At 34.7% G+C, this 27359-nt stretch overlaps 1 protein-coding gene across 1 annotated transcript; it reads right to left on the reverse strand.

Moving 5' to 3' along the window:
- Positions 1–1292: 1292 nt before the first annotated feature.
- On the reverse strand, positions 1293–25151 carry LOC103604779 (protein transport protein Sec23A; the record flags this gene model as incomplete). Its single annotated transcript, XM_008589349.1, has 9 exons — positions 1293–2672; positions 9556–9621; positions 11497–11652; positions 13322–13408; positions 15348–15509; positions 17707–17784; positions 22555–22708; positions 23786–23892; positions 25062–25151. Coding segments are annotated over 9 exons (990 nt in total), but the record flags the coding sequence as incomplete, so codon positions are not given.
- Between the last annotated feature and the right edge of the window lie 2208 nt (positions 25152–27359).

Genomic DNA, 27359 nt, shown 5'->3' on the forward strand with positions numbered 1-27359 from the left:
AGGGTTCGGATCCCATGTGGAGACCGGTTCCCGCTCACTGGCTGAGCACGGTGCGGGCGCAACACCAAAGGTTGCGATCCCGTTGCCGGTTCCCGGTACGGGCGCGACACTGAGGGTTGTGATCCCGTTACCGGTCAGTAAAAAAGACAAAAAGGAAAAAAAAAGAAAGAAATTACCCTATAAAAAGGAATTCACTGTACAAATTTACTCTTACATGAAGATGGTAAGAGTTGCTTTTTAAAACACACTATCAACTTTCTGTAATATGTTGCTTCCTTTTTTGGCCCATCTAATGGGCAAAATATCTTACAATTTTAATTATTAGAATATTAATAACTTATTATTATATTTATTATTGAAGTGTTAAGAATTTATTGAAGTCTTTTTTATATAGTATTTCCATGATTACTTCTGCAATAATTTTTCCATTTAACTAATACCCTCATGAACGGGATTAGTGACCCTGTAAGAGAGGCCTGAGGGAACTTGTTCTCCTCCCTCATACCATGTGAAGACACGTAGAAAGTGCCATCTACAAAGCAGAGAGTCCTCACCTGACACTACTGGCTCTACTGGCACCTTGATCTTGGACTTCCTAGACTCCAGGATTGTGGGAAGTAAAATACTGTTGTTTATAAATTGCCCATTCTAAGGCATTTTGTTATAAGAACCCAAATGGACTAAGACAAAGGGTTAGACATCTTTTCAACAGTCTATTTTAATAGCTAGCAATTTAGAAATAGCTAAATAATACACAAAAATAACCAGGGATGATTTCTGTTAAATGGAAAGCTAAAGGGGTATGATGATACATTTGTTCATCCTTATTCCTTAAATAAAGAGGTATTTTAGCACCAGCACCTATAATTGATTTAGAAGTAGAGAACAGTTCAGGGGTAAATATCATCTTATCACTCAAGACAAGAAACAACAGCATTCTTCAAGGACATAACTTAAGGGGTCAGGCAAATTAAACAGGTATCATCATCACAGGCTCTTTCCTCATTTCAAAACAAGTGAACTCCAAAACACATTTGCCTTATAAGAGAACTACATTTGGGATGATGAAAATGCTCTAAAATGGATTGTGATAATGGTTACAAAACTCCACGAAAATAATAAAAAACCACTGACTGTACATTTTAAATGAATAAACTGTATGGTATGTAAATTATATCTTAATAAAGCTATAATTTTTAAAATCAGTAACTTTTTCATCCACTAATAGTAGATTTAATGCTCTAATTTACATTATGCTTCTCACATTTTACAGATTTCAAAATAACCAGAAAAAAAGAGAAAAGTATATTTTATTGTCATTTATTCAAATAAGATGGAACAAAGCAAATTTTTCTAAGCTAACTGAATATAACACGTTTTAAAGTTTCTGTTTTATCATCTTAAGATTGTGTTCATGCAAGTACAATCATCAAAACTGTCCTTCTAAACATATATCATAGCACCACCTTTTATTGCAGTACTTGATATGTAAATTTCATTGTCAAAACATATCTGGCTTTAGCAATGTAAACATATTTGCTACAAGTAAACTTTCAAAGACAAAAGTGAATGATACTAATGAATAAATCAAAATAGAATTGAGCATCACCACATGATATAATTAAACAATTATATAATACTGTTTCAATAAGAACCACAACTTCGTAAATTTCACAAGAAAGAACAGAAACAAAAAGCAATGTGTAAACTCCCAAAATAATGTTAAAATACTGAAGGATGCAATGTAAAATTCAGAAAAACAAGGGGAAACAACAAAACCATGCAGTAAAACCGAATTTGGTTTAGTAGGTACAACAGTCATTTTACAGCAAAGGCTTTCTAAAATGCACTCTTGACCAAATGGTTTATTTTCTATCTCTCTTTAAAAAAAAAATTGTTTAGTCACATAAGTTGGGTACTTTGTGAAAATTTCATATTTATTGTCAGTTGTGGGATTGTTACCCCAAAAAAACTTTTCATCTCTAAACTATTTTTCCAAATAACCAAAAACATTAAATTATGTTCATGAAAAATACCATTATAAAATCAATTCCTAAACAAATCATAAAAATAAATCTGCCTTAACAGAATAAGTATAGAAAAAGTGTATACATAAGTGCTGAAAATCACAGAAAAATACTCAATGAATAAGCAAAAATGTTCACATTTATCATTACTATTGATATTGTTACTTTCTGGCTAAAATTAAGAAAAAAGTTTTTAAAAGGTCAGCAAGGACATTCAGTGCCACTTTGGATTTGTCTGCAATGTACAAATGAGTTATATCTATTGTACAAGGCAGACTATTTTCATTCAAACATAATTAAGTTATAAAGACTGCAAATTTCTAAAACCAGTTATAATACTGTGGCAAGCAAAACAAATTTGTTCTTATTGCTCTCATTATATTCCAGCTTAATCTACAAACATAAACATTCTTCCATATGTTGTCTCAAACCATACTAATACAAAGTAAGTCTGGAGAGATAGCTCTGTTGGTTTCCACAGATAAACTGGAAAAGGGAAAAAAAAGGGAACTGAAATATTATTTCGTCTTAAGTGTCCTTAACTTGTTTAGCACTTCAAGCGGCACTTGACACAGCAAGTTTCTTTAAGTGATCCATAAATACTTGTAAACTAACATCGTCTGTGAGAATAGGTGCTCCAGACTCCTAGAGGAAAAGAAAGATATTTGCTATGATTAAAACATAAGGTGATACATTGGAATGTATTAAGCAATGTATAAGCAAATGTTTAAAATAGACAAAGAAATTGTTATTAGAATAATGCCTATGCTCTCATTGAATAAAAGAAGACCCTAACTTGTCGCTGGTTCCCGGGAGGGAGACTAAATCCTCAGCATTTCCGGAGTAATAGTTGTGTCTGTGGTTATGCATGGGATGCTCAGATCACACCTGAGTTTATGCTATGAGATGAGATGACTCAGGATGGGGGCTGGTCACTAGAAAGACGAATGATGCAATTAAAGGGTTGGGCTTTAAGACAGCCTGACCTCCAGACCTCTTCTCCCTGGCATTTTAACAGAAATGCCAGCTGGATGGAAGCAAATTCATATTATCATTTTTAAAATACACTATGCTTATCAAATTTTCAAGTCATTTAAACTGATTTCTGTGGGTTCTAAGTAATTAACAAAAGTTAGGGAAAATTTCTAATATCCATTATAATAAAAATCATGTTAATAGAATGACCTTGGTAACCCAATGCATTAACAATAAAATTTTACTGTCGCAAGGCAAAGTATTTCTAGAAGATTTTATACATGAATTCAAGTTCTCAAGTTCTTATTTATTAATAAATATAAAAAGACCAAAACAGGGAAATTAAGTAAATTTCAAAAGACATCAGTAAGTTACTGGCAAATGTAAGATGAGAATTTATAGCTCCTGTGATTTTAGTCTGGCATGGCCACAGACATACCATAAACTCTCCTGAAGAAATGAAAGTCAATTTATCATATGTTAATTCATAAGACCTTGAAAAACTTGATAATAAAGACAGGCAACAGCACTGGGATTAAGGACACAGAGTCGGGAACCAGGCTGCCTTGGCTCAAATTCTGACTCTGCCACTTACTACCGGTGTGACTTTGATCTGTGTCTTAGTTTCCTCATCTGTAAATTAAGGCTAATAACAGGACCTATCCCACTCAATTGTAAATGATTACATGAGTTAAATTGTATAAAGCAAATAGAACAATACCTGCCACACACACAGCAGGCACACAACATGTTTTAGCTATTTTTATTATTACTTCTTTTGAAAAATCTACTATTTTCAACACTGAAATACTTTTTCTTATTCTACCTTCATAGTTAACACAGAGAAGCACAGGTCTCAAAAATGTGACTAAACCAATAATAACCTGGTGGCTCTTGCTTTTTCCTTCCATACTATACCTGATTTTTTTTTTGTTTTACAAATTTCCCTCTTCAAGTAACCCAATCCAAGACCTACTTCTCCTAGTCAAGACAAAATAGATACAGATTTTCTAACTTACATACTGCAGAAATCTTATTTGAAATTTTAAATACTAATGCTCAACTCAATTTTATCAAAAACGAGCAGTGAGTTGATCTCAATTTTTTAAATGGGCCCTTTTTATCTTAAATATATCCAATCCTTGTACCAGCCAGCCACCAAAAAAAAAAAAAACTTTTTTTTAAATGTAAATAAGTAAAAATATAAAAATACAAAATACAAAAATATAAACTAAAAAAAGAGGTCCTCTCCACAAAGCACACTACACAGAGTAATAGAAGGATCTGATTTACTATAATAGGGGAGGACACCCATCCAGTACTGGCAGATCATCTAGGCAACAAACCAATAGAGGAACAGTTAATCTATCAGATGAAGAGAACAAATCTATGGTTATTAGATGGGGAGGAGGAATAACGGGCATAAAGAATAAGTATGATTTGCAACAATGAATATGCTAATAAAAAAATAAAAGAGTGCATGAGAAAAAAAATATATATATATTTACTTATATATAAATATATATATAAGTAAATATATGTGTATATAAATAAATATACGTATAAATAAGTAAAAACATATCCACGATTAGGCAGAAAGGTCCAAGCCTTACATTTAGTATATGAAGCACTATAGCAATGGAGGCCTCCAGAACCCTGTCACAACAGTGTTGCCGTGGTGCCCTCTTCAGGACATTCATGGATAATACCTATTACTGAGTGCTTGATTTCTGACTCCTCCGCCCCACCCCACCCCTAAAAAAGCCCCACTAAAATATTAGATACCATTAATTTTTAGTAAAATCCTTGTCTACCAAGTTAATTCACTAAATTGCAATCATCAAATTAGCTTAATGATTAAAAATTCAGAGTCTGGAGTTAGACAGACCTGGTTTAAAATCTGGACCCTGCCACAGTTTAGCTATGTGATCTTGGGTAAGTTACTTAACCTATATAAGCCTCGATTTCTATTCTGAAAAATAGAGATTAATGGTATCCACCTTCTACAAGTTTTTTAACAATTAAATGAGAGTGCATAGAAATCTTAGCATAGGGACTGAAACATAATAATCATAATTTATAATCTGTATTATTTATAAAAAATTAACATAATTTCTCTTATAAAAATCCTAAATCAAAAAAGAACTTAGGGCTCTTGTTTATGCCTCTAATGCCCCTACTTCCAGGCAGTAATAATTAAACTTCAAAGCTTAAAATAGGTTTCTTTCCTATGTTATATATCTCTAGGGAGAGACTTTTTTTTCCATTGATTACAGTAAAAACTAATGGATAATATTTACAAAATATTAATGTCCATATCAAACACGTTCAACTCTGCAGACAAGTCAGCTGTGGGATTGTTACCCCAAAAAAGCTTTTCATCTCTAAACTATTTTTCCAAATAACCCAAAACATTAAATTATGTTCATGAAAATTACCATTCTAAAGTCAATTCCTAAACAAATTATCATAAAAATGGAAAGGAAGTAAAGGCAAAGAGAAGTAACTTGCAGAGCTTGCATTCTGAACTACCAACCTTCCACACTTCTAAGATTAAGCTCCTTTCCTTGTTATAAAAACCTCCCCACTTTTCAGACTTTCAGAATTAATGGATTCAATTTATTTATCTATATCACAAAACCTCCTTAACTTCTAACCACCTCCACAGATCTCCCATACTCTAATCTCTGCTCTTCTGTCCAGATCTATTATATTTAGTATATGCTATGTCTAAGGTACTGTGGGAATTCAAAAATGAAAACACAGTTTATTGCCCTCAAGTAATTTATAACCTAACAGGAAAAGTAAGTGCTGTAGGAAATGCATGGGGGAGAAAAGCAATCACAGAGCAAGGATATTACACAAACCCAGTCATGCAATCATAGGAAAGGTTTCCTGGAGTCAGTGAACTTTGAATTAAGCTTTGATGGATGGCTAGGATATGTCCAAGTGGTGATAGGGACAAAGTCACAGAGATGGGAGTATGCTCAGTGTATTCAAAGTGGAATGAGAAGTCCAGTTTGGCTAAAAGTACTAAGTAGTAGCTAAAGGTGGAAAAAAATATTTGGATCAAACCAGAAAGGACCCTCAATAGCAATATAAAGGGTTTATATGTACAGTCATCCCTCAGTAACCTTGGGGAATAGGACCCCCACATATACCAAAATCCGAAAATACTCAAGTCCCACAGTTGCCAGATATGAAAAGTTGTCCTTCCCTATACACAGGTTTCCATGAATACAGTACTTAAAATACCACAGTTGGTTGAGAAAAATCAGCCTTTAGGTGGACCTGTGCAGTTCAAACCCATGTTGTTCAAGGGTCAACTGTAATTCAATAAGGGGTTGTGGAAGATTTCACATCTGATATTCAGGATAACCACTTGAGGGAGACCCTTCTGGCCACTGCCAGAACAAAGAAAAGTTGAAGCACTAAGACCAGTTAGCAGGTAATTCCAACAGTTTGTGTGAAAAGTAACAAGGATCTAACCTCAGTTAATGACAGGAAAAAAGGGAATGGATATGGGAAATAAGGCAAAACATTTGTGAGTAATTAGGGACAGAAAGGAGAAATTGTAAAAGACTAAAGTTCCAAGCCCTGGGAATGAGAGAATTGGCAAGGCCCTCTGTAAAAAAATAGGAAACCAGGAAAAACAAGATGGTATAAAAAGAGAGACAGTCAAGTTGGGGCATTCTTCTTGTGAAATGTCTACAGAAAATTCAAGTAATGTGCAGCAGGCAGTTAAAGAAATTCAAGTCTATAGCGCAATGTGAAGCCAGATAAAAGATGGAGATTTGCAACTTAGCTTTCAGATGAAAGCCAATGCCATGAGTGGATACAATCACCCAGAGAAACAGTGAAGGTAGGAAATCAGGACAAAATTCTGAGACACGTCTATATTCAAAGGGAAGGAGACTTAATCCCAATTATTGCTTCATTTATTTTCTACCCAGCCTGGCCCCCACAGTCAATTAACATGGCTTTAAACTGTTCTACCCCTTTTCTAATGTGCCCAACTTTCTCAACTCCAGTCCTAAGTTACCTTCAAAGTCTTTCATCTTTGGTCCAGTGCCTGAACTACAAAGCATGGTTAAAGGACTTTATGGAAGCATGCTCTAAAAATAGTTAGTAAATAAAATGGGCCCTTACCACTGCTGCAAACTCCTTTTATTCATCTTCTGTTGATTTCTTATATTCCGTATAGCTGGGTTTTTTGTTTTGTTTTTAATTTTCTGCTGGCCAGTACAGGAATCGAACCCTGGACCTTGGTGTTATCAACACCATGTTCTAACTAACTGAACTAACTAGCCAGCCCCTTATAGCTGTTTGTGATCTTTTCTATTTTCTAGTCCTTAACCGCAGCCTTTCTTACTATTAGCAAATAATCTATTACTGGAAAAAACAAACAGGCAATTACCCAAATGAGCTTTCTCTCCACCTCAAAACTGTTTCTTCACCCTTTTCTCACTTTCTTCTTTTGCAGAAAGAAATGTCATGCCTCCTTACCAATGCTTAACCCCCATACAGCACTTGTGATCATATATGTTCCTTCTAAGGATCTTAAACATCTGTTCTTTTGTGTCTTCCCATATTGGCCCCTTATGCTTGTCTACAAATAAGTTCTGTGCCCTTATGCTAATAACAATCATCCACCTATCCTATTTATCCTCAGGCTAAGTTTGCAAAGGAATCATTTATACTTACAACCTCTACTTCTTTACACCCATTAATTCCTTACAATTTATCTTCTACTCAACCACTGTATTAAAACTGCTTATACCAAAGGCCACAAATGACCTCCTACTTATCAAATCCAACTGCTTTTTTTCAGTTTGTCCTCCTTCAACTGTTTGCAGCATTTCAGTGTTTGTTACCAGCTTCTTCCTTCTATAAAGTCCTCCTTCACCTTTTATGACATGGTATTCTCTTGATTCTCCTTTACCTCTGATTATTTATAAAATACTTCTACCATTTATACTTCCTCAAAGTTTTATCTCATCTCTCTTTACCTCTGTACTCTCTCCTTAGACAAGCGTTTACTGTGATGACTTTAAGTACCACCCTTCTAGAATCAACTTTCACATTCTTGCCCTGACCACCAAACCCAAATTTCCAATAGCCTGCTCAGTATGGCCACAATCAATATGGCCATCCCATGGCTCAGTAAGGCCATCTAGATGGTATCTCAAACTCATGTATCTAAAATCAAACATTTTCTCTCTACCCTCCCACTTTCTGACATGTGTTCTCCTACTCACCCAGGCTCAAAGCCCCAAACTGCCTTATTTCTCCTCAACTATTTTTTAAAAATTCAAACCTACAGAGAGGTTGAGAGAGAAACATAATAAACACTCTAATATCATATACCTAAATTCACTGATTGTTAACATTTTGTCACATTTGCTTTACATTTCTACGTATTTTTCCTTTTTTCTTCTTTTTGTGAATCATTTCTGCAAGTTGAAGACATCATGACATTTTACCCCTAAATACTTCAGGATGTATCTCCTAAGATCAAGGACAATCTCTTTCATAATCACAACACCATCACTACACTCAAGAAATTTAATATTATACTAGTTATCTGATATACTGTAGTCTATATTCAACTTTCACAAATCACCCCAATTATGTTCTTCATAGCTATTCTCTCCCTCTAATCCATGATCCAATCAGAATTCATATCTTCTGTATAGCTGTCTTGCCCTGGAGTATTACACTTTCCTGCAATTTCCAATCAAGTCCCATTGAGTCTACTTTTGAAATACTCCCAGATCTATTCTTTTCACCATCTTGCCTTCATTCTCTCTCGATTGGATTACTTTAATAAATATAGTTTCAACATACAGACTGCTCCCAATTAATCTTAAGATTCAACTACATTATCTGAGACTCAAATTTGCCCCCCTGTCCAAAAACCTTCAATGACTCTCCATTATCTACCAAATAAAGACGCAAATTCTCAGTCTTCAACCTGGCATTCAAAGATCCTCCAAAATTTGGTCATACAACACATTTCTAGTTTCGTGTTCTACTATTCATCTCTATGTGTACTCTATTATCTTAGCCCATAGTCTCCTCTACCTAGAATTCCTGTCCTCATGCAATGTCCAGCATATATCAGACACTTGATAAATGTTTATATATTACACCAAGAGGTAGGACTCTACCAAATTAAAATATATCCATAATGACTTCCAGGCCTCCTGCCTCTTCTGCTCAACTATAATCCATGGCCTCTCCTGGCTTATTGTGGCCTAGCACGAAGCTTGAATCATCACTCCCTATCTCATCTTGTACATGTTATTGCTTTTTGTCTCAAGAGTATAGTGCTAAGCTTGATATGAAGGGGTTCTGTCTATCTGATAGGATCACTTTTTTATTTTCTATAGTCCTATCCAATTCTAATTTTATCTTCTGCTCTTATTTTTCCATTACTCTTCCAACAGAAATCGTTACTAAATACAGAGGAAAAAAAAATGTAGCTTTCAGTAAGATAACAAAGTATAAATACACAAAGAAATAATTTCCAAGGCCTGCTATTTGCACTTACCTGCCCCCAGGCATACATATTATTATGAGTCTGTGAAGGGTTGACTTTTGAAAGCAGGAAACGGGCCTTAAAAGCAAAGAGTAAATAACATTATCCATCAAAAACAGATTTGGACAGTTAAAGCTGAATAAATACATTATATTATCTAAAGTCGATTTTATCTGAGTTGGTAAAATTAATTTTATTAAAATGTAACTTTTAAAAGATTAACTAAATTTTGAAATGTGTATGCCACTATGTGTTATAAATAAATAATTAATGTACCCTCTTCTCTCCAAATCATACAATCATAATAACATTCATAATAACAAATAAATGAGTCCAAAACTCAGCACACAAAAATCATGTGTGTAACAATTATGACAAGGTTAGTGTGAAATTACTGTAAACTTGGTCTGAAACATCAGAAGTTCAAAGTCCCAAATAATAATAAAAATAAAGCCCATGAAAATCTATATATTCTTTTACTTTAAACAATGACTCTCAAACTTTCTAAGCCACAGGTGATTACATGAGACAGCTTACTTAACATTTCACCCATCTACCCACTATCACTTATTATCATAAAAACAGAAGCCAGAAAAAAGAGGAAAATGGCAAGACACATAGTGAGACATCAATGAGAGAACTAGCCATAAGTGTTTAATTCATACTGGAGAACACAGGCAGTCATATCTTCTAAAATTCAGTATCATAAAAAATCTTTTTTCTGCTCTCAAGGAATCAGTTTAATACAACAGTCAAGAGTGCTAGCTCTGGAGTCAAAACACCAGGACTCAAATCCCAGCTCCTCCATTTACTGTTTCTTTGGCCACAAGCAACATAAGTCTCAGTTTTATTACCTGTACAATGGAAATAATAGAATTCTTATGAGGATCAAATGAGATAAGGTATATAAAGTGCTTTGCAAATTCTCAATACATGATAAAGCCTATTATACTTAAAGTAAAACCCTAATGGGCCGCCCCGGTGGCGCACTGCTACAGTGCACCACTTGGGAGCGCGGCGGCGCTCCCACCGAGGGTTCGGATCCCACATACAGACCGGTTCCCGCTCACTGGCTGAGCGAGGGGCGGGCGCAGCACCGAGGGTTGCGATCCCGTTGCCAGTCCCGGTCTGGTACAGGCGCAACACTGAGGGTTGCGGTCCATTGCCAGACACAAAAAAAGACAAAAAGGAAAAAAAAAAAAAAAGTAAAACCCTAATAATAACTGCTATCGTTTCTGACTAATATTACTCATAATATCTGCTACCTATTCTGCAGTACTGTGCTAAGCACTATGCAAGTGACACAAACCCATAACAACTTATACTTAATTTATTTTATCTCTTTTAAAAATTACAAGGGGGAGCTAAAAAAGTGTTTTTTAAGTATGTTAAAGGGACCTAAATCTAGCCTTCTGAAGGGCTCAAAACACAGTTGGGTGTGTATGCACATGTATTTTATTTAATCCTCATAATTCTAAAAACCACAAAGCCTTTTATAATACCACAATGCTTTCCTTTTACATGATGATTTATTTTCTAGAAAACTGGAAGGATAGAGAAACGAATGAGGAAAACAGAAAAAAGTAACTTACCACAAACTTCATAGTCAAATACTTTACCAGTAAATAAACAGCTTTAAGAAAAGAACAATAAATTATTTCCCAAGCTGTTCATATCTTCTTGCTCAACTAAAGCTGGCATACTACCACAGTGCCATCCTGGCTCTGTTAGGAGAGCTGAGCTGGTGGTAGAAGGTGAAGGAAATTGCCTGCTTTAGGCAGCTAGTCAACAGTCTTATTGCTTTGCTCTCAAAGCTAACGCAAAAACCAAGTCCTGGATACTTTCCCCCTCCATTTGCCTTATGAAGTAGTCCATTCAATTTAAAATCAGAAAGCAATTAGGAAAACCTCACTGCAAACCTATCAATACAACACACAAATTAACATTACTTACTTGGCTGCCCCCATGTTCAGTGTCAATATATCTCGGCATTGGAAATCTGGAGTGAAGAATCTCCTGTGCATCATCCACTGGGGCTTGCAGAAGGTGGCGGAAATTTTCATATTCTGGCATGTCCTGGTATCCTGACTTCCTCCACTGTGCTATGGTCTAATTTTAAAACAATTAAAGGACTTATTTTAAATTTCCTGACCATTTAAAAATCTTTTATTTTTTATTTTTTATTTTTTTAAATTTTATTTTATTTTGTCAATATACAATGTGGTTGATTACTGTAGCCCATTAATAAAGATTTTTTCAAAGGAAGTAATCTTCAGAAAATAAGAAAATTATAGAACATTATTCCATTTACCTCGATTTTTGTTGTTAGAAATACTAATTTCAGTAGAGAAAATATTCTTAAGTAAATAGATGCAAAATTAGGATACTACTTCTCCTTTAAAAGTAAAACAAAATAATACTTATATAAGCCAGAAAATTTTTAAAATATTACGCTTATCAAGTTAATGATAGCTAAAAGCTATCTACCTAAGCTTGTGATATGGGGGGGAGGATGGTTAAATTACAGAAGACTTCCCAGAGACTTCAAAATTAATGACCTACTATTATGACGTCTTTACCAATGGTGTTACATTCCCACAAGACATATAAACATAAAAATTTTAATAATAATAGCAATAACATTACAAAGATAATATACCTGTAGAGGAGCAACTGAATCAATTCCTTTATTAAGGTAAATGGCTCTAAAAACCATGTAATTAAATCATCCAAAAATTTAAAGTTGGTTTGGTTTCTAAGTTAACTGAATGAGCCAATGTATATTCTGTACAGCTTTATGTTTCTGTATTTAATAAACAGGCATCTGTACTTCTGATTTCTCCTTTAAGCACATTAACAAGAAGCATTTGAAAAGGCAAAAATTACCATAAAAACAAAATGAAAAAATCAAAAAACTAAGCCTGTCAGTATTACAGGTATTATTCTTAAAAAGTAAATGGCATTAAAAACTGGTATCAATTAAAAATAATCAAAATCGATAAGTCTTTAAGAAGTCCAAGAGTATTACTTAAAAAGATATTTTGAGTAACACTTTTACTATTACAATGCAAATCTAAATTATTTATAATTAAAGCAACTAGAAAAATAAATCTGCCCAAGTTACTAAAATACTAGACTATAAGCTTGAGTGCAAGTCTATATGAAAAAAGAAATTCTGTATCTTCCAAAGTATCCAGAGTACAGTGTTTTCATACAGAGGAAGCACTTAAATATTGGCTGAATGAATAGAGTTCTGCTAAATACTTGGATTAAAACTTAACAGCTACTCAAATACTCTGTTCTTTTCAATCATTTACCACCAAATTAAGTTATAAATTTTAATTCATTATGCTTTAAATGGGTTTTCAAGATCACATGGAACACTTATTAACTCCTCATAACAATTACATGAAATAATACAAAGGAATGACTGCCCACTGACAAAGGCTGACTTTTCCCCTCACAATGTCTTCAGGTGAAACCCTAAAGTGTGACATGTTTACGTATATGTCAGTGTTCTTACTTTCTCAATACTATGCTTTGTGTAGAATCCATTTGTCCAATCAAATGTGGACAAATGAACATAACGACCACAGCTGGGTCAATTGCAACTGAAGCCTAAAAACTTACAGTAGGAAGAATCACATTTTATACATATTTTATAAAAACAGAAATCAAAGTTTATAATAGATGAAATACTAGCCATATAATACAGGGGAAAAACTTCCCTAGGTAAAAAGACTTTACATGCATAGTTGTAAGTGCTATGGAATCTTACCTCACCATGATAAATCAAAATCTGAAAGAATGTGTCCATGAGAAGAATACGATCTGCAAGAATGCTGCTGCTATCAAGAAGAACCGGCTAATATGAAGAAAACAAGGAGAGATGAGGAAAAAGGAAAAATAAATTACTTAAAGATACAAGACAGACCTTTCCAAGATATTTTCTAAATTTTAAATTTATATTTTATTACTTAAAATCTCTATTATGAATTCTCACAGTGTATTTTAATTTAATTTTCTAAGGAATCTTTCTAAACTGAGGTAACAAACAAAAAGTAGCATAAAGTCATGCAGAAATCAAAATGACTCCTAAGCCTGATGGCACCACTGAGTGAAATGGGAAAGGCTTGGGATAGAGCAAATTTGGAGCACATGGAAAATAGTGCTGTAAATAAAATGAAAGGGAACTGATGACATAAATTTTGGTATCACTTGCATGAGGATGGTAATTAAAGCTATGAGGTTAGACTGTATCACTTACAGAGAGGTAAGACAGGGAAGGCCAAAAGACTGAGCCCTTAAGCAGCATGCCAACATTTAAGAGGTCTGAAAGGAAGAAGCCAGCAAAAGGAGACTGAGAAGGAAGGGTCAGTGAGTAGGAGGAAAACCACGTGGTTTTAGCTGTAGTAAGTGTCACAGAAGCCTAAAGAAAAATGTTTTCAAGGAGAGGTCTCCCTAGGTTCAGGCAAGACATAGGACATTGGTGGTCTTGATATGAGCCACTTCAGTATAATGCTGAGGACAAAAGTGTGACTAATATAGGTTGAAAAGAGAATGTGAGGTGAGGAAGTATAGACAACAAATAACCTTTTGAGTTTAACCGTGACTGGGAGCAGAGAAATGGGTGGCAATAAGAGAAAAATGTGTGTCAAGGTGGGGGGTTTTTTTGGTCAGTTTTCTTGTTTATTATGAGTGCTGTTAAAGTTTCTATGTTAATAAGAATGTTCCGATGAACAAAAAGTGATGATGTAGGAGAGAAAGATAACTCAAAAGATTCCTTAAGAAAAATGAAGCTAATGGGATTGATGGATTAAACAGAAAGGTTGGAATTTGATAGAGCAGGCACTAAGGATGGCAGGATTCCAATTTTCTTCTAAACACTATTCTACATTTTCCAAATGTCTGCAATTTACATATATTACTCTGAAATAAGAAAAAAGAAGTTATCTATAAAACTTATTTTCCTGATTCAAAAAAACTACAAGATCAAACTATATAGCTAATCCAAAATATTTTTAAAATGTATTTTTCTAAAAAAGTAAAAACGATTTAATTACTAAAAATTTGTAGTAACAAAATAAAACATTTTATACACTATTTTACAAAACAGTGGTTAAGGGCATCATTAGGGAATCATCAATCAGATATTATAAATATTCTCTTTATACTGACCTTTCCTAATGTATTATTTTCAAGTATAGTCTCTAATAAGTGGTAAAACAGACAACTTTAACTATAGAAGAGAAAAAATGTTCATTTGATAGCAGACTGTCCCACTTATTTTAACCTGTTAGGAAGGTTAAAGGATGACTGTCACTCTTCTAAGTACCGTATATGTCTTTATAATCAACTGTATTATATGTTCTCAAAAGACCATAGGAAAACTAGATTTTATTAAAACGAGACTTTGTTTAAACAGAATGTCACAACTGTCAGACACTAAACTCTCAAATAAGCTACAGATTATAGAATCATAATCACTTCTGGACATTGTTAAAGACATAAAGTATAATTAAAAGCCTTAGAGAATCAACCACATGGCTGCACAAAATGATCTAAAAGTCTCTTCCACATCACAATTGTATTATTTTTAATGACTTCCTAATGCAGCCTAGCATGTCCAGCATACAGTAAGCACTCATAAATATTATTAAATGAATACATAAATAGCTCAACTATTCTTTCCTTTAAATTCTTATATTCGTAATGACTATTTCCAAAAAACCTTAGTTACTTTCAATTTTTTAATGCCACTCTTCACAGTCACAAATCCAATTTATTTTTTCCACTCCCCTTACCTCTGGTGGTCCACTGAAAGAATACGCATACAGAATAGGCTGAATCATGATTAGAGACTGAGTCAGATCTTGACGCATAAAATGGTGACGATAATATGAACTCTCATCGGGACTATTGTTAAAAACTTGCAAGAAAGGAGATCTTCTTAAGTGAAACATAAACTACAAGATAAAACATGTGAGACAGCTTTTACTGATTTTAATATTGCAATGGGAGCTAATTAACAAAACCATTTGATTACAACTATTAACAACACAATAAAACAAGGTATAACAAGAACATTCTAAATTATATTCCTCAGAAAGGAATCTTATTCCTGATATTTATCAGCTGCTTAAAAATATGATTCTACAACATTAAAAAAGTTAAAGAAAGAAGGACAAAAACCCCTTGCTGAAATCTGAGTTATTCGGAGTCTGATGCCAGATGGTGTGTTATCAGCCTTCTTTGTTTTCATTACCCATCCCTCTGACATCATCTCTGGACTTTTTTATTACTACTCTTTACCACCACTAAAAGAAAATAAAAATAGAATAACAGATTTTCTACTTTTTGTATAGCTCTCAAAAACATGCACCAGGAAGTGTTTGCATTGGTTATTTTTTTTTAAAAAAACCCATCTACACTCATATAATTTCATAATATTTAAGGTTTTATCAATCCCTAATAAATAATTCTCCAGACTCTGTTTCACTCTTTCTCCTTTCTTCCCCTCCTCCCATTCCTCACTCCTCTCTTTTTGAAAGAGATCAAAACAGGGGAGAGTCAGGACTGAATAAAGGACTTTGATACAATCAATAGGAGCAGCCACAAAGTACTCCCACTTGTCTTTAGTCACTTCTCATAAATTCCTTCACCCCTCAGGTCCCAAATGCCTACATGTTGCTCCTGCCTAGAACTCACTCAACAATTCTTTCCCAGCACATGCCAATCACTGAAATTCTCATTCCTTTTTCTTTTTGCAGTGATCCATAATTCATCGAGAAGCTCTCTCATTCCTTACCACTTCAATCATTCCTGTTTACTCACAGAAGTGTCTAGATGGTAAATTTTTAGGAGATTCCCTTAAATTTAGTCTTTGCTATCTTTTAGAAGATCATCAGGTTTTGAAAACCCTCCCCCCACCCAAAAAAACTATTCCTGGGTCCTCTGCTTCCTATTTCTAGCAGAGAAGAAAAAAATGGGATGCCCAGATTTTTCTGAAGATATAAAAGCCTAAAGAGAAGGCGTAAGAAAAATGTAAAGAATTTAGTCATACACTTAGGCTAATGCCCTCATTCCTATTCCTATCAGTTTCTGCTATGAAGATGATGCCTGAGAATTCCCAAAAGAGAAGGAACTTTGCATGTGTTAAGACAAGTAGACCCTGCCTTTTCTTGATTCTCTGAAACCTCACCAGAGGTTCAGGGGAGTCTCCCTCAAAAAGCACAGAGTTTCGGGTTTACAGATCAATAAAGGATCTTCAAAAAAATTGAACAGCTTTGAAAAGAGAGTTGAAACTTTAGACAAAGTTTTCATGGGCAAAAATTTGAATTTCCACATTTCAATACTAGTCCTCCTTCCAAGTTGAGCTAAAATGCCTCCGCATTTAAAAATGTATCAAACCATCCATTTGAAAGGATTCCTTTAAGTTTTCTCTAAATTTTGTATCTCTCTCCTAGCATTGCTTGCTTTCTGTCCTGTGCTGTTTATGTGTATTTCAGAACTCATCCTTCAAGACTGAAAGCTCCTTGTAACTGGGATCTGTGCTAGTCATCTTTATCCTCCTAAAGTTCCCTGCACATAGTATTCAGTTGTATAAATGTCATCTCTGTTACTTGTTATATTAAAAATCTAGACTTTTAAAAGTATCTATCAAATCAACAGAAATATGGAGGGATAGATTTCACTGCTCCAAGTGGAAAATATTGTGTAAGGTAAATCAAATTAGTTTCTTTTCTATTTACCTAGTATTGCCCCATAAAATTGTTCTCAGATGATGATACCATGTTATAAGACTAGCTAATTGGTAAAATTACCTCAGATGATATCCTTTTGGTACCAATGTAAATAGATCCTCTTCTATCAGATGAAAAGCTAATCAGCCTTACATATAATTATACCTATTAAGGGTTCCAATGTAAATCTCTATTTACCACAAGTAAATGACTACTTACAAGGCCAATAAAAAATACTATAAACTTTTCACCATCTACTCACAGCATAGTATTAGTTCCTTAGCTATCCCAAAACTTAGCTAACCAAAGGAATAATACAATCAAATAGATCCTATGAACAATAAAAGACAAATAATATAAAAAATGAGAACCAATGGTATAAGCAACACAAGAAAAGAGCATGGACCTTTTATCTACTCACCTGTGGATAAAGGGAGAAAGTTTCTGAAAATCTGAAGGAACTTGGGTCATCTTTGTGGTATTCTCCAAATTTCTGACACTAAATAAAATAAAATGTGTTAGTAATATATTTCCTGGTATAAGAGCTAAAACTGTTGCCCATACATATTCTATTTATAAAAAGTAAATACTCGTTAGGAAGCAGATACTTGATAAATGGTTAAAATTAGAATATTACTTATAGACTTACCAAGAGACTGATTAAAACCAAAGAAAAACATTTGAATTTCAGAAATAAACAATACACTGCCCCAATGCAATAACAACTCACCTTAAAATGTTTGGAACTAAGTGTCTCTGATAGCAAATAAAGAGCTATTAAATGATGACCAAAAAAGCTCAACATGTGCCTCCTAAGACTCTACCTAAAAAAGACAAAAGCCGACTGACAGAAAGATGCACTATCAAACTATCACAGTGGCTACAAATGCAAGTTGCTAGTATAAAATCTGGTACATCAGAAACAATATCAAAAAGAATAAATAGTTGAGGAAAAGAAAATCAGACATCAACAGAGAAGAATCACAATGGCAGAAATGAGAAGGATATAAAGGAAGACACCTACACTGGCAACAGAGAAGCAAGCCCTCTATGATAACTTGACAAAAGGCATCTGGAGAATTTAGTCAGATAATTTGCACGAGAAACTACCTAGCACAACGACTGGCACTTATTAAGCACTCAATAAATGTTAGCTTCCTCCCCTTATTCTTGAGCAAAGTTTCTGCCCTAAAAAGTTTTATAGTACTTATGCAATTGATCCATTTCCTGGCAATGTTTATGATAGTAGTTGCATATGAATCATGGGCAAAAACAACAAATAAAATAAGAAGAAGAAAAAGTAACAAAAGGTTCATTGCTACAAGTACTACAGGATTTTTGCTACCTGGAATGTTCAACTGTATCATTTTCATACTTGCGCCTTACAGAGCACATAAAAAGGCATAATTGGTTTGATCACATTTTGGCTTCTAGGAAAAATCATTTCAGGATCACAGTTATCCAAGGATAAAAAAGCTATAGTTGAAGAGCTAATCCTTAGAAAATAGACCTTGGATCTGGGAATAAGAGTGTTGTTGTCTGTAACGTCCCTTAATACTTCACTGATGAAATTTATGAATTAAGATAATAATCTTCACTGTTCAATATGATAGCCACTAGCTATATTTGGCAATTTAAATGAATTAACATTAAATAAAAGTAAAAACCCAGTTCATCAGTTGCATTAGCCATACTTCAACTGCTCAATAGACACGTGTGGGTAGTAGTTTCATAATGGACAGTGCAAATTATAGAACATTTCCATCACTGTAGAAAGTTCTCCTGGACAGTGCTGATCTAGAATATCAAAAACACTTGGAAAGATCTAAAGTATCAAATACACTAAAAAGATTTTGTGAAAAAGCCAGTATGTCAGGCATTGTTCCGAACTATCAATCATATATTTGAAAGAAAGTGAGCTGAGATGCCAGGTACCATTCAAGCTTTATTAAAGGAAGAAAATCTGCCGAGCTGTGCTCAAAGTGGCAGGCAGCCTGGAGATGCCCTGAAAATGAGGGACAGCACCAGGTGTGGGAGTGGTAGAGCTTATGTAGTGTGCCAAAGGCTGGCTGATAACATCAAGGAGGGTCATTATGCTAATGTGGATTGGGGTGGAGAACTGTGTCCTTGGGGAAGCAAAAAGGGGTTTCTGTTTAAGTCAGGAGGCTTCTCGTAAAGGGAAGTGGGGAGGGGCTTGGTGATGGAGTGGAAGACGAGGCTGTGCTCACTGTGTGCACAATGGCACCGGTCACATCCAAAATCCATCAATATTAAATATACATTTTTAATTATGTCCAAAATTCTGCTAAAATGAAGTATTAGGCAAATCTGATATTATGGTTAATGAGGACAACAAAAAAGATTGTTGACTTTTATAACTGAGAGTGTACAAAAGCCTAATTCCCAGAGCAGGACATAGCTGATACTTATGTCCAAATTTTTGCTTCTATTATGAACATTTTTATTCATGTCATCACATTACTTCATTTTTAATGGCTGATTAGTATTCCACTATATATATATTGACATATACCATAATTATCTTAACCAATTCCTCATTATTGGCATTTACATTTGTCTTGTTATATCTTTAGGATAAATTCTTAGAGGTAGAATTTCTGAGTAAAAGATAGTTTTTAAGTTTTTGTTGTAGTCACCAACTGCCTTCTATATATAAAGTTATACACTTGTTTATAAAGGTGGCACAGATTCATTCAGCAAACCTACAAACTACAAAGCTTTTTCCTGAATACTAGCCAATTCTAAGAACTATCCTGGTTTTCTAACTGTAACCAGTTTAAAAGGAAAAATTGTCATTTTTAATTTGCAACTTTGATTATAAGGAAGATTAGTAACTTTTTTTCATATGTTTACTAGTCATTTTCATTCCTTCTTTTGTTAATACCTTATTCATGGCCTTTGCCCATTTTTTACCCAAATATTACTATTTGTAAGAGCTCCTACATATGAAAATTTTCATTATGCCATGACTCACCTGTCCTCTAGCCCCAACTGCCTTATTGCTTTATAAATGCTGCAAAATGTAGAATGTGCAGATTGGAAATAAGTTATAATCTGAGTAATCCTGTACTTTTTACAATTGTCTCATTTAGTTATTTAGTAGGCCCTTCTGTTTTGTATTTTCAGTGTTTGTGTTTTGCAAACAAGTCAAACAAGATGGCAGTTTTTAAAGCTGAGGTGTGAAAAAGAAGTGAAAGATTCCAGACCTAAGCCTATAGAGGATTCTAAGAATTTTAAAGAACTACAATCATCTGAGTCATTTCATTGCAACAGTGCAACAAGAAACACAGAAAAAGTCCATCTTTACAATGAAAGGTACTTATCAGTGGGCTTTGCACAGGCTCATAATCCAAGCTGTACTATTCAATTTTGTGTCATATGTGACAACCTACAAATGGGGCAATAGCTCCAGCAAAATGGAAAAAGGACGTTACAACACATCACAGCAATTTGACAAGTAAAGATCCTGATCACTTCAAACAGCTTTTAGAATCTCAAAACAACAAAGCATGTATTTGTTACGGCAGTCACATTCAGTGAAAAGGCTTAGGAAGCAAGCTATTTCAGAGCACAACTTATTACCCAGAAAAGGTAAAGTCACACGGGTGGTGAGAACCTAATAATGCCAACATGTAAAATTATAGTAAGTAAAATGCTAGGACAAGATACAGTCTGAGAAATTGAGAAGGTTCTATTTTAAAATAGTACATTAAGTCAAAGCATTGATGACATGTCACGATACTAAAGAGGTATGTATAATAACCTGAAAAATAAAAGCTTCTCTGTAGGTCAATGAGTTAACAGGTTTTACCAATGTCATGTCAGATTTCTAAATGATAGTAAAATTCAAAAAAATTTTTCTTCTGCAAAAAGAAACTTTTATGCTGCCCTAAACAAGCAAAGGTCAAAATATATTTAATGTATCTTCCTATTTGGAAACAAAAGGTCCATCTTGGAGGAACTGTGTTGGCATTTGTACTGATGGTATCCCATCAATGAATGACCCTACAAGAGGTTTAATCTCTCTTGTTAAAAAAGACATGCTAGGGCCGGCCCGGTGGCGCACTGGATAAGTGCGCCGCTTGGGAAGTGCGGCGGCGCTCCCGCCCGAGGGTTCGGATCCCACATGCAGACCGGTTCCCGCTCACTGGCTGAGCGAGGCGCGGGAGCGACACCGAGGATTGCGATCCCGTTGCCGGTCCCCGGTCCGGTAAGGGGACAACACTGAGGGTTGCGATCTGTTGCCGGACACGGAAAAAGACAAAAGACAAAAAAAAAAAAAAAAGACATGCTAATATTATTACACTGCTTTCTTCACAAAGAGGTTCTGGTATAAAAAAAACTCTCGGAGATGAAATTTTTAAAAAGTTCTAGAAGATGCTACAAAAAAGGCTAACTTTATTAATCAATGACTATGTCACTCAAGATTTTTAAAAACAGGCCAGCCCGGTGGCGCACTGGATAGTGCGCCGCTTGGGAAGCACGGCGGCGCTCCCGCCTGAGGGTTCGGATCCCACATACAGACCGGTTCCCGCTCACTGGCTGAGCGAGGCGCGGGAGCAACACCGAGGGTTGCAATCCCGTTGCCGGTCCCCGGTCCAGTACGGGGGCAACACTGAGGGTTGCGATCCGTTGCCGGACACGGAAAAAGACAAAAAAAAAAAAAAAAGATTTTTAAAAACCACATAAAAAACCATGTGCTACATACAGAAATTCAATAGCTTAACTGGGTTCTCAACAGGGTATTTGAGCTAAAGAGTGAATAAAGAAGTACTTTCAAGGAAATAATAGGCCAGAGGTTGCTGAGTAGACCTAGAACATTAAGAACTAAGCTTAACAAAGCAGTGTAGGTCATAATTTAAGTAATGGGTTCCTGACGTGCTAAAAACCTAGGTAAATCAACACTACCAATAACTTTACTAGCACACACTTTGGTAACCTAGATCTAGATAATCAAGACTTATCTATATTTTTGTATGTTGATATGTGTAATTTTTACATCCAATTTCTTTTAAAAGATGCATACATAACAGTTACTCTTTCATTTTAAGGAAAAAAGGCATTCTAATTCACTGGTAGAGATCATTGAGTTCTGCTATTCATTACCATGCTGTCTTAGTAATTTGAGTAAGAGTCCCTCATACAGTATTTCAGGTGCACTGTTAAGAACTTTGAAGATTACATGCAACAAACATTTACTGCAAATAAAAGCACACTGGTTTAGAAAAGCACAATGTTTACTTCTTACCAGCCGAATGAGCTGTCTGTCCAGCCATCTAAGCACATCTGGCCCTTCCTCTGTTTCTGCTCTATATATTGCCAGCCGGGCCATAAGAATGGCAGCTGCCTCCTGGTCAAAAGATGCAGCGATGTTTTGGATTTGAGTTTGAGCATCTGCCCAGCTAAGGACAATAAGAAAGCACAGAAATGCTGAATTACTATATTCACAATATCATAGTTGGCTACTCCAGAGATTTAAATCTATAAGATACAGAGAACTACTTCAACATTTCAAAATTCTAATATTACCTAGACAAATCAGCATTTTCAAAAAATTACTAACAGGAGTTTCAATTGTTTTTAAGGAAAAACATTGTTTTTCAGGAAAATATAACCAAACCTAAAAGAAACCCTCAAAAGTAACTGTACATTTTTAAAACATTAAGATTTTTAGAAGTAAATATAACAGCATTTATATGTGTGTATGCGAACCAATGTCAGTTTGCCATGAGATAAAAAGAGAAACTGAGAATAAACGTTTAGATACTCTGAGCAATTTGACAGAATAATTTTATATAAAATGAGTCTAATAATAAAAAATAGAAACTTGTGCTTTGAACGCCTTTTTAAAATTTTGTTTTCCTAGTAATTCATTTTTATTGTATTTAATAAAAGGATCTGTCCCCAAAAGACTGGAGGAAAGAACACCATTGGCTCTTTGCCACAGATAGTTTGAGATGGGTCTATACCACACCACCACATAACAGACCAAGTATGTCCAAGCCTTTTGCATTCACACCCTCCCACAACAGTAACTAGCCCACAAAGCAGAAGCTGAATAAAGATAATAAATGAGTTAAATGACTCATAATACTTGGGTAAAAATAAGCTAAGAACTTTTATCATCAATTAAAAAGTAATACCATTATTGTGCTGTATTATTATCTTGTGTATATATAATGAGTTGTATATATATAATTGTTGCCTGTTACAGGAAAATGTTTGATTTTTCTCCTCCTCTCATGAGAATAAGGTAAAAAAAAATATTTTGAAGACTGTGTCTTAGGAGTAAAACTGCTCTTACAGTTCTTAACAATGAATATTCTAGCAAATAAGCTGGGTTAGAAAGAAAGAAAATGCTATTAGTCATAAATGCTCACTTTCTCGTCATGGATGTCACCTAAAATAGGATCTCAGTTTGGAAGCAAACCCAAGAATAATGTTGACATGAAAATTAAATCTCTACAAATACAATTTACTTTCTAGCAATGGTGGTCACTCGGATGCGTCTCTGGCCACTTGAATGCTGATACTGCGTCACAAACTGGATGGCACCACGCCCTCCTTGAGGAATTGGAGCATTATGCTGTGTAAAAATAATGGAGTAAAAACTAAGCAAAATCTACTATATTGTTGTTAAACAATCATAGACCACATATCCTAACACTATTAAAATACATTCTAAAATTGATTAGAAGGATGCTTGTTTTCACTGCATACAAAATAGTCATGATTTGCCACACAGAAGAGGAGAAATGGATTTGGGGGAGGGAAAAATGATGCAGGATGAAAAGAGTGAGTTCTCTAGGGATCAAATTTTCAAGTAATATATAATTCAGAAGGACATGAAAGAAAGTGAAGGGAGAATGTAAAGAAATTAACAGAAAAGGAAAGGTCTAAGTGAGGCAATTTAAGCCTACAAATAATTGAATAAAGAGAAATTGACCTCCTCCTCCCTTAGGTATAGAAGAGGAAAGCAGAACTTTTAGAAAGATAATCACATGATAAACATAACCAATGAAAGTCTATTAATGAGAAGAGACTAACAGTGATGTATAATAATGATCATCAGAAAGAAATAACTAGTCAATAGTGAAACTTTATTAATGCCTTTTGACAGTAGACATTCTTGCTTTTCGTGTTGTGATGTTTTTGTCAATAACAGTCACTTTCTCCCAAATTTTAATTGTTTAAAAAAAAACCCTGCACCTGTCTTAGATAAACTATTAATACATTGTGGTTCATTTTATGCCTAATAACTATCAGTAAATAAGTCAGTAATTTATATCATTCTTTGATATGATAATTACCTCCTGTAGCAGATAAAATATCTTCCCAAATATGAACCTTCCAATCTTTTTCTATGGAATTTTAATATATATCACTTTCTTTTAGGAGGACTTATACATCATTATATACCTTGTGACAACTAGGAGAAGCTAGATACCTAATTACAAAAGTACATAGCTAGAAAGGAATTTTTAAACAATTTTATGTACACTTCAATTTGTATTTTAAAAAAGTAAAGAAAAGAAAACAACTGAAAGTTGGGCTGCCCAAGGTTTAGCGTTTGCAGGTTTCTCTGACATTTCTGTTACAATATGTCCTCTTACCAAAAATAACAAAAATTCCAAAGCTGAATGACAACCATTGGGTCATGTTTATTATGGGGAAAAAAATATGAAATATTCATAGCCTAAGTTAAGTGCCTGTTCAAAAAATTTTTTTTTAAATTTCAAACACAAAAAGTCATACCTGATTGACAACCTCAAAATATATGGCTAAGGTTGTGGTAGGACTAAGTCCACATATCTTCCACTGACAAGTGCCACCTGTTCCTATCTCCTGTAAAAATAAAATATAGCATGTTTGAAAGCTAGAGAACACAATTCATGAGTATAATATATATTAAGGTTAAAAAAAAAACTACACTAAGAAAAAAATTTTTCATGTTTCAAACTAATTGAATATTAAAAGATTTTTTAAGACCCTATCATAAATGTATCCTGAAGTAAAATTTAGCAATTTTTACATACTAAAACCATAAAATAATTCAAATTTTGCTAAGTTAAATTACAAAAGTATTGGTACGAGTTCTTCATATTTACTGTCTTTAAAAGCATATGCCATTTGGGCCAGCCCCGTGGCTCACTCGGGAGAGTGCAGCACTAGAAGCGCCAAGGCCGCGGGTTCGGATCCTATATAGGGATGGCCGGTGCGCTGACTGAGCGTGGTACAGACCACACCATGCCAAGGGTTACGATCCCCTTACCGGTCAAAAGTAAAAAAACATATGCCATTTAATGAAGTAATTACAACTAACATTATCTTTCTTTTTTTTTTTTTTAATTTTTATTTTGTCAATATACAATGTAGTTAGTTATTGTGTCCCATCACCAAAACCTCCCTCCCTCCTCCCTCTCCCCCCTCCCACCCAGATGTGTCCCCTCCATTTTCTCGTTGTAAGAGCTTCAAAAAAAAAAAAAGGTGAGGTTGTTAAATCTTCCTCTCCCCCCCCCCGATTTTTTTTTCTTGTTGTTATTGTTGTTGTTGTTGATGTTGTTGTTGTTGCTGTTTGTTTGTTTTTGTGTGAGTGTGTGGTGTGTGTGTGTGAATTGATTCATTCACCTTTAGCTCCCTCCAATAAGTGAAAACATGTGGTAGTTCTTTTTCACTGCCTGACTCGTTTCACTTAATATTATTCTTTCAAGGTCCATCCATGTTGTTGCAAATGGGAGTATTTCATTCGTTTTTATAGCTGAGTAGTATTCCATTGTGTAGATATACCACATTTTCCATATCCACTCATCCGATGATGGACATTTGGGCTGATTCCAGCTCTTGGCTATTGTGAAGAGTGCTGCAATGAACATTGGGAAACAAGTATACCTTCGACTTGATGATTTCCATTCCTTTGGATATATTCCCAGCAGTGAGATAGCTGGGTCATATGGTAGATCTATCTGCAACTGTTTGAGGAACCTCCAAACCATTTTCCATAGGGGTTGCACCATTATGCATTCCCACCAACAATGTAAGAGAGTTCCTTTTTCTCCGCAACCACGCCAGCATTTATCGTTCAGCGTCTTTTGGATTTTAGCCATCCTAACTGGGGTGAGATGGTATCTCAGTGTGGTTTTGATTTGCATTTCCCGGATGCTGAGTGATGTTGAGCATTTTTTCATATGACTGTTGGCCATTTGCATATCTTCTTTAGAGAAATGCTTACTTAGCTCTTTTGCCCATTTTTTAATAGGGTTGCTTGTTTTTTTCTTGTAAAGTTGTTTGAGTTCTTTATATATTCTGGATATTAGTCCTTTGTCAGATATGTATTTTGCAAATATTTTCTCCCACTCTGTTGGCTGTCTTTTAGCTCTGTTAATTGTTTCTTTTGCTGTGCAGAAACTTTTCAGTTTGATATAGTCCCATTTGTTTATTTTTCCTTTGGTTGCCCATGCTTTTGGGGTCATATTCATGAAGTCTGTGCCCAGCCCTATTTGCTGAAGGGTTTCTCCTATATTTTCTTTAATAAGTTTTATTGTTTCAGGGTGTATATTTAAATCCTTAATCCATTTTGAGTTGATTTTAGTAAATGGTGAGAGATGTGGGTCTAGTTTCAATCTCCTGCAAATGGATAACCAGTTATCCCAGCACCCTTTGCTGAAGAGGGAGTCCCGACCCCAGTGAATAGACTTAATGCCTTTGTCGAAGATCAAATGGCAGTAAGTGCGTGGGTTGATTTCAGGGTGCTCTATTCTATTCCATTGATCAGAGTCTCTGTTATTATACCAATACCATGCTGTTTTGGTTATTATAGCTTTGTAGTATAGTTTAAAGTCAGGTAGAGTAATACCTCCAGCTTTATTTTTTTTGCTCAGCGTTGATTGCTTATTTTTCCTTTGGTTGCCCGTGCTTTAGGGGTCATATTCATGAAGTCTGTGCCCAGCCCTATTTGCTAGATGATATGATCCTATATATCGAACAGCCCAATTCATCTACTAAAAAACTCTTAGAGGTGATAAAAGAGTTCAGCACAGGATTTCTTGATCACTG

This window comes from Galeopterus variegatus, unplaced genomic scaffold, assembly GCF_000696425.1.
Source record: "Galeopterus variegatus unplaced genomic scaffold, G_variegatus-3.0.2 Scaffold5389, whole genome shotgun sequence".
Classification (NCBI taxonomy): Eukaryota; Metazoa; Chordata; class Mammalia; order Dermoptera; family Cynocephalidae; genus Galeopterus; species Galeopterus variegatus.